The sequence below is a fragment of the Alligator sinensis genome, unplaced genomic scaffold, assembly GCF_000455745.1.
Source record: "Alligator sinensis unplaced genomic scaffold, ASM45574v1 scaffold1854_1, whole genome shotgun sequence".
NCBI lineage: Eukaryota > Metazoa > Chordata > Crocodylia > Alligatoridae > Alligator > Alligator sinensis.
In genome coordinates, this window is record NW_005843246.1 from 102142 (window position 1) to 111331 (window position 9190).

Here is a 9190-nt window from a genome sequence, read left to right on the forward strand (position 1 = left end):
CCGGGACTGCTATGCCTTCCTGCGGGAGGGGGTGCGCTACCAGCACACGGCGCCTGCCGGCTCCCCTGACCACGACTATGTGCCCATGAGGGTGGACGCACTGCCTGCCGGGGCAGCGGGGCCCGGCGAGCGGGAGTATTTCCAGGTGGTGGTGCGGATCCGTGAGGGCGCCGAGAACAAGCCCCCCCGGCCCAGCTCCGCGGCGCTGCTGGTGATGGAGGTGGACCAGTTTGTGCTTGCCGCCCTCACCCCCGAGGCGCTGGCCGCCGAGGACCTGGAGACCCCTGCAGACCTGCTGCTTTTCAACCTCACCTCGGGGGGTGGTGCCGACCTGCGCCGGCACGGCTACCTGCTCAGCACCGACGACCCCGGCCGGCCGCTCTCCACCTTCACCCAGCGCGAGGTAAGGGAGCTGAAGATCGCCTACCAGCCGCCCACCATGGACTCGGACCGGGAACGGCTCTTTCACCTGGAAATGGAGGTGCTGGACCCTGAGGGCGCCTCTTCGGAGCCCTTCGCCTTCGTGGTGGTGGTGAAGCCCATGAACACGCTGGCCCCTGTGGCCACGCTCAACCGAGCCTTGGGCCCCCAGCTAATGCTGTTTGAGGGCCAGTCCCGGCCGCTTGCAGGCAGCCTGGAGATCAGTGACGAGGACAACCTGGATGAAGTGAAGGTCTGGGTGGCGCGGGGCCTACGGCATGGCGAGCTGAAGGTGCTGGGGGCACCGCCTGGCCGCAAGCACTTCACAGCTGCTGAGCTGGAGGCCGGGCATGTGGTTTACCAGCATGATGGCAGTGAGCAAAGCTACAGCGACAACATTGTCTTCCAGATGGAGGATGGGAAGCACCAGGTGGAGTTTCTTTTCCCCATCACGATTGCCCCGGCTGACGATCAGCCACCCCTGCTCAATGCCAACACCCGGCTGGTGCTGCGAGAGCACCAGGCAGTCCAGATCTCACCCTTCATTCTCAGTGCCACAGATATCGACTCTGACGATGCCACTATCCGCTTCGTACTTCAAGAGGAGCCTATAATGTCTTCCCAAGCTTTGCGTCCCCACCGCCGCCTAGGTGAGCTGCTGCTGCGTCAGGCAGAGCCGCCACCATCCTACGAGAAAGGAAAGGATGTAGAGAAGGCTGGTGGTGCCCCTCCCTCCTCTTGGCACTTTGTGGAGAGTGAGGGTATGTATGAGAAGGTGGTGAGTGAGTGGCGGCAGCAGGACATCCTGGATGGAAGGTTGTTCTACAGGCACACTGGACCGCATAGCACCACCTCTGTGACAGATCAGATCTTCTTTCACCTCCAGGATGATAATGATCCCCCTAATGAGTCTGGGGAGCAGGTGCTCACTGTCAAAGTGCAGCCAGTTGACAGCTTGCCTCCAGAACTGTACCCAGGCACTAGCCTACAATTGACTGTCCTGGAATACCAGTTGACCTACTTCAAAAAGCGCTATCTGCGCTACACTGACCTGGACACAGATGACAGAGAGTTGAAATACACCCTGCTCACACCCCCAATGGATATTGATGAAAACCACTCTGTACTAGCTGGGGAGATTGTGCTGGCTGACAACCCTGAGATGTCCATTATCCAGTTCACCCAAGCCCAGGTGAACCACCACAAGGTGGCTTACCAACCTCCAAACCAAGAGCTGGGGATCACCCCAAGGGTGGTGCAATTTACCTACAGTGTTGAGGACTCAGCAGGCAACTCTATACCAGGTACTTTCACTCTCTTCCTCCAGCCAGTGGACAACCAGCCACCCCAGATCACTAACACAGGCTTTACTGTGCTTGAAGGAAGCAACTTCCTTCTCATGAGTAGTCAATTAGATGCTACTGACCCAGACACAGACACAGACCGCATTATCTTCACTTTAACCCAGGCACCCCAGCACGGCCATTTGTATTATTTGGAGGAGGGTATGATGGTCCAAGGGGAATCTTTCCTGCTAGATGATATTGCCAGTGGGCGCATATCCTATCAACACAGTGGTGATGAGTTCACCAGTGACTCTTATCAACTAGAAGTGAGTGATGGTGTCCACCATGTGCCAATCACTGTCAGGATCACTGTGCAGCCAGTGGATGATGAAAGCCCTAGCATCACTCTTCCTGGTGGTAATGGGCTTCTGGGAGCCTCAATTGATGTCCTGGAAAATGGTGCCACTGAGATCACTACCTCCCTTATCCAGGGAACAGATGAGGATACTGATGACTTGGCACTGACTTTCATTGTAGAGGATCCCCCTAAACTGGGTGACATTCTGGTGAATGGGATTCACTCAGAGAGATTCACTCAGCAGGATCTCATAAGTGGGACAGTAGTCTATGCTCATACTGGTGGAGAGATTGGCCTGAAGAAGAGCCATGACTTCTTCAATCTCACCATCTCTGATCTCTCCAGTGAGTGGGTAGTGGGAGGCAGCATGGTACAAGGTGTACGTGTATCTGTGACTGTGTTGCCTGTGGATAGCATTGCACCTGAAGTGACGGTTGGGGCAGAGCGCTTTGTTGTCTCTGAGGGGGGGAAGAATATCTTGACTCTGGAGCAGCTGGATGCAGAGGATCTAGATAGTCCTAGGGATGACCTCTTGTGCACCATCACTGTTCAGTCCACTTCTGGATACCTGGAAAACATCTCTCCAGCCCCCGGCTCTGAAAAATCTAGGGCTGGCACTGCCATCAGTGCCTTTTCCATTAAAGATATTCGTCTGGGACACATCAACTATGTGCAGAGCATTCACAAAGGGGTTGAGCCTGTAGAGGACAGATTCACTTTCCACTGCTCTGATGGCATCAACTGCTCTCCTCACCATTTCTTCCCCATTGTCATTATCCCCACCAATGATGAAAAGCCTGAGCTGTTTATGCGAGAGTTTGTGGTGCTTGAAGGAATGAGCCTAGTGATAGACACACCCATCCTTAATGCAGCTGATGCTGATCTTCCCCCAGATGAGCTTCACTTCTTCATCACTGTTCCTCCTAAGCATGGGCGGATTGTGCAGCAGCTGGCAACCGGTACCATACCTGTTCACAACTTCACATTGGAGGAGATCCAAGAGGCCTCTAGCATTGTGTATGAACATGATGATTCAGAGACTAAAGAAGACCGCTTCAAAATCCGGCTAAGCGATGGCCAGCATATAGTGGAACAGGAAGTGCTGATTATGGTAATCCTGATGGATGATGAGACCCCGAGGATGGCTATCAATCAGGGGTTAGAAGTGGAGATTGGCGAGACCAAGGTTATCACAAACCGGGACCTTAAAGCCACAGACATAGATTCAGAGGACAGGAGCCTCACCTATATCATCCGTTTGGCACCCGAGCAGGGTCTTCTGCAGCTCCTAAACAAGCAGAGGGAGGTGTTAGGCAACATTACACGAGGTATGAACTTCACCCAGGATGATATAGACCAGGGTCTTATCCATTATGTTCACACTGGCCAACATGGGGTCCGTGACCTGGTTAAGTTTGATGTCACAGATGCCATTAATCCCTTGATAGACAGATACTTTTATATTACCATCAGCAGCATTGACATGGTCTTCCCTGAGGTGGTCAACAAAGGGGTTACTCTGAAAGAGGGTGGGAAGGTGACACTCACAACTGATTTGCTCAGCACAAGTGATATTAATAGCCCCGATGAAAATCTGCGCTTCGGTATCACCCGGGCACCTAGTCGGGGTCACTTGGAGAACTCAGACAGTCCTGGGGTGCCTGTTACTGCCTTCACTCAGCTCCAACTAGCTGGCAACAAGATTTACTATATCCATACTGCAGAGGATGAGGTGAAGATGGACAGCTTTGAGTTTGAAGTGACAGATGGCCATAATCCAGTCTTCCGCACCTTCAGGGTCTCCATTACTGATGTGGACAATAAAAAGCCAGTTCTAACTATCAATGAGTTGGTGGTTGAGGAAGGCGAGACCAAACTGATCACCCCATTTGAGTTAACTGTGGAAGACAGGGACACCCCTGACAACTTGCTCCATTTCATAGTAATTCAGGTCCCTGTTCACGGCCAGATTTTATACAACAGCACCTACCCTGTGACCAGCTTCACTAAACAAGACTTGAATGAGAATCTCATCAGCTATAGACATGATGGTACAGAAACCAGCCAGGATAGCTTCTCCTTCACTGTCACTGATGGAACCCACACAGACTTTTACATTTTTCCTGACACAATCCTGGAGACTCATCAACCCCAGATGATGAAGATTCACATCAATTCTCTGGACAATGGGGTGCCACAATTAGTGGTAAACAAGGGTGCCCCAACCTTGAGAAGCCTTCCAACAGGGCACTTGGGTTTCCTAATCACCAGCAAGTCACTGAAGGCAGAAGACAGAGACAGCCCACACAAACTGCTGAAATACAGAATTACAGATGGGCCAGAGCATGGGTTCATCATTAACATTGGCTTTGGAAATGAGAGCATTAATACTTTTACACAAGGTTAGTGCTAATTTTTTTATTTATTTATAGTCTTTGTATCCTACAAGATGTTAGCTAAGATAACTTACTTGCCTTTGAAGGTATGTTTTTATTTTTGTGTTATTTGAAGAAAGGCACTGTGTGCTCAAAAAACCCCAACAACTCTTCCAACTACGTAGACAGTTAATCAAAGATATCACAGAATAACTTGCCTTGTACATTTCCTGGGCCATCATGGTTTCAACAGTCTATCCCTATTTCCTTTGAATCATGGTTTAAAGTTAAACTTGAATCCCTTTAAAAAAATGACAAAATTCATTTAAAATCTGACACTGTTTATAAAGGTAGTCTTAGTATTACAAAAAATGCCTTTTAAAATAAAACTGGAAAGCTTGATTTACATGCCAAGACCTAATTGAAAAGTTCTTTGGTCACTTAAAAGTCTTGGTGACATTCTTAACATGTGGTCCAGGGGCTAGAACGTGGTACTAACATGTGTAACAGGAGGCCTAATATAAAATTTTCTGAATTGCCTGAGGGTTTTGGGATTCTAGTCTCAATGTCTTTATTTCAGACTCTAGTGCTGATATGTTGAAAGTGGGGAAGCAGCTATCCCTGTTTCTGGAGGACGAGTGATCTTGATTGGATTATAGATTTGCATGCAAATAGACGCAGACTAGGCAGAGGGTCAGGAATGGTGCATTTTATATGACTTGCTCCCCAGCTCCGCTATCCCTTGAGGAAACTGTCAGGGAAACTTCTAAATGTAATGCTATAAAATCTAACACAGGCTAAGGCTAAATTAAATTTTTCATGTCACCTTTTTCAGATCAGGAGCTATGTTGGGGTAACTGTCATTATTCTGCTGAGAAGGCAGCCTAAGAAAGCTGGGTGGCAGTAGAGAGACTGTAGACTTCTGCTGAGACAGCCACATCCTATAGTAGATATTTAGACATCTTTAGATTTTGGGGTGTTTATTCCATAGGGGAGGAAACTCACTCATCTTTGATACATTGGAAACTGATAAGGAGAACCTTGTAGTGTTTCTTTTCATCTGTGCAGTTTGGTTTTTGCATGCAGGAACAATCTATACCTATCTAATGCTGATTAAAACAGCTGAGAGAATGAAGCATTCCATTGGGGTTAGGTGCTTTAAGTAAATAACATTGCTCTTGTTGAAGAAACAAACCTCATAAATTAGGAAGGAAAAAAAACCTTTCAGGTGTAGAGCTAGATGTAACAATTATATCATTGCTAGAGGATACTGATACAAGCTGGTATCCAGCAGCTGTCACTGCTGCATGATTTTGAAGTGATGTAAGCATGTAGTCAAACTTCACCCCTGCTTCATCCAGGGTCAAAGTTAGGGTAATTTAGCCATCTTGTATTCCTACAGGATCATATTCATGTAACAGCTGCTGCATGCTCCTAAGAAGCAGCTCTCTCTCCCCTTTTAAAGTGGCTAAGTTGTACATTTGCCCTCGGTTTGCTTTTATAAATTTGTACATAGCTTTTGGACACTTTTCTGTAACAAATTTCAGATTTTTATTAGAATGTCATTTAAAAGGCTTTTATTCACCTTTCAAGCTCTGATGTAGAAAAAAACACAAACCGATATATTTATTTTTACTGTTCATTCAAGATGTTTCACCTCTTGAAAGAATAATGATTTCATTCGACTAGAAGTACAAAAATTGCTTGCTTGCAGGTATAACTGGTATCAAACTCTGTAAATGCCCCTCTACATGTGCAGGGAAAGGTACAATGGGCATATCCCCATGAGTGGGAATGTGTGGTTTTCAGCACCTCAGAGTCTAGGGGTGGGGGATCGCTGGGAGGTATGCTGTAGGGACCCAGCATCTGCAGCTGTGGGTCTCTGGGTCCTGGCAGCTGTAGGGTGCTGCTATGACCCAGAGCCTGCAGCTCATGGGGCTTAGAGGCCCCAGAAGCTGTGAGACTCACAGCCCCAGTTGGGTAAAGTGCACCCCTGCAGCTGGGAGCCCACAGCTGATGGAGCTCCCAGCTATAGGGGACACCCTGCTACACATGTAAATTAGAGCTCAGTAGTGACCAGCTATAAAGGTAGTACACATTTTTGAGGTCTAACTTTATAGCTGGCTGGAGCTTTTTATTGAGTGAAAGCTACTTTGCATGTGTAGCTGGTCTCAAGGTAATTGCAATACCTGTAATATGTATCGCGGGGGGCCTAACTGTCACACACTCAGTATTAGATCCAGAATCTTTTGATTGAGTGATGTATGAAGAAATAAATATGTGAAGATCCATGGAAACAATTCAGGGAGTTTTGGATGCAATCACAGATCAATAGAAACAATCCCATTCTATTCTGTGAACATCAGATTAAGTTTTTAATTAGTTCAGATATTAACTTTATTACAACAGTTACCCCTGCATCTTCTGATACAAAATTATTCCAGATAAAAATGTATGTGCATAGTGTAATCCCTCTGCCCTCCCAACCCACCTCAAAAACAAAACAAAACTGTAGAAAAATCTTTACTCCCAACTTAAAATTTAGGTATAACAAAATTATGTTTATTATAATGTTGATTAAGAGTTTCTCAAAACCAGAGCTGGAAATGAAATTATTCTTCTAAGCTGCATATTACAGTCCAAACCCACTAAATCCCATTGTGTTTTTCCTTTTTTTTAAATTTAATAATCTAATAAGTTAAAACCGGGACAGCAGTAGAGGGTGAATTCTTGTTTATGTAGTTTAAAATTATACGTGTTCTAAAATTGGCTTTTTCTTTGCTTACCTGTGACAAGAAGTAGTTTGTGAGAATGTTATCATATATTACTTTAAAATATTAAAGTTTAAATTGTATTGATAAACCTTGAATTCTACAGTAAAATATTTTGGTAAAAGACTTTTCATTTTTCTTTGTTATCAGCTGATATTGATGAAATGAAGATTAGCTATGTCTTGAAAGAGGGTGACAATGCTACTAGTGACATCTTCTACTTCTCCATTGAAGACAATGGTAAGTTTTGTACTTTTTAAATGCAGTGTATCTTAAATTCAGATTCAGCAACAGAGTATGATTTACATTTGAATTTATAAAATACTTTTTTGCCCTGGTTATAACATTTTTGTATATAATTTTATAATGAAATAATTACTGATACACTTATTAAATGTATAATGTTATAATTAATGTACATTTTTATGGCAAGATACATAGTTTATGCAATTCTTGATAGATGTTGAGTCTGTCACCATTACATTGCTAATTCAAGCCTTGGCCCATGTCAATAATTGCTGAAAGCTGTCACCACGTGTGGTCCATATCAAAATTTGCCATTGGTATTTGTCCAGTTCCTGAAGATCAGCAGTGCATATTGCAAAAACTATAGTCTTTGTAGGTGGGCCTTGTTAACCTTTTTAGCAGAGAGACCAAGAACTGAATCAGCACAGAGACTGAAGACCAAAGTCCATTTACATAATGAGGCAGAGTCTTTAAAATTGGACTGAGGTTTTGGTATACTGATAGGATAGCCTAGATAAGTTAGTACTATTGTTGCCTGTGCCAGGACAGATCTCTTTCTTGAGTGGAGCTATGCCAATCTGCTTGAGTTGAAGATCCATCACACTTCATCTGTTCTGTAAACTTCGCTTTTTAGTGAGGTCAGTTTGATACTGTCCAATGTACAACCACTGTACAGGTACAGATGTTATACTTAATGTGTGTTAAGCATGTAGAAATCACTTTAAAGCCATGACAGAACAGATGTTTATGGTACTTAAAGTGCTGTAAAAATGGTGGATTTCACTCTAAGTTAAAACCCTTGATGAATATGGTATTAAACTAAAGTGCTTTAGGTTAGAGCACTTTTTAGAACAGCTGTACCACATCCATCATGCTTTAGCATAGACTGTATTCTGCTGTCATCCCTGGGGACCTTTGCTGGGTGGCTTGCTAGCTCAGCCAGTTGTCATCTGCTCCAGGCGACTGGTCCAACCCTACCCCTGGGCTGTTGCAGAGAGGAGACCGAAAAGGCTCTGTCTCCTCCCTGTGCATCCAGGTGGCGAAAATGAAACCTCTCGGCTGTGTGGATCCCCGCCCCACCCCCAAGCTTGTGGGCTCAGGTCTTAGTGGGGTCCATGTGGCAGAGAGGCTCTATTCCCTGCCCTGCCTGGCCCCAGTTCCCGGCACAGCAAATATCTGGGCTGGGCAGCCCCGTGCTGCAGCTCCTGGATGCCATTGTCAGGAGGCGCTGGCAGGGGGAGGTTGGGGGAAGGGAAGGCCCCCACTATGCAAGCTCCCCCCACAGCTTGCTGTCTGGGGTGTTGGGGGCTGGGTCTTTGCGGCTGTTGGAGGCTGGGCTAGGTCTGTGCAGTAGGGAGGTTCCCTTCTCTCTCCCCCTCCCTCTCCCCCAACCCAGTTCCTCGCTCAATGAAAAGCTAGGCAGGGTAGCCTCATGCTGCAGCTCCTTGCTGCAGCTGTCAAGATACTGAGGCAGAGAAAAAGGGAGCCCCCCTGCTGTATATACCCAGCCTGCCCCCACTACCTACAAGACTCAAGCCAGCAAGCTGTGGGGGTCATGGAAGAATGGATTCATTCCCCTTCCTTCCCCACCTCCTCCAACCCCTGCTGACAGTTGCCAGCTGGCGGGGGGTAGAGCTGGGGACAGGGGACACTGGTAGCCTCCTGGGAGCATTGCAGGAGAACCCCTACCTGCCAGTTTTGGCTAGTGCAGGCAGGCAGGCAGTGAGCCCCACT

The 9190-nt window shown here is 46.7% G+C and overlaps 1 protein-coding gene across 1 annotated transcript in view; it reads left to right on the forward strand.

Moving 5' to 3' along the window:
* Position 1: 1 nt before the first annotated feature.
* Positions 2-9190, forward strand: part of LOC102379812 (FRAS1-related extracellular matrix protein 2-like) — a gene marked incomplete at its 5' end in the record, with an annotated part of 138667 nt that continues 129478 nt past the window's right edge. Inside the window, 2 exons of the mRNA XM_006038086.2 lie at positions 2-4466; positions 7361-7450. Of these exons, the coding sequence (XP_006038148.1) occupies positions 2-4466; positions 7361-7450 (4555 nt within the window). The remainder of the gene's footprint in view (positions 4467-7360; positions 7451-9190) is intronic.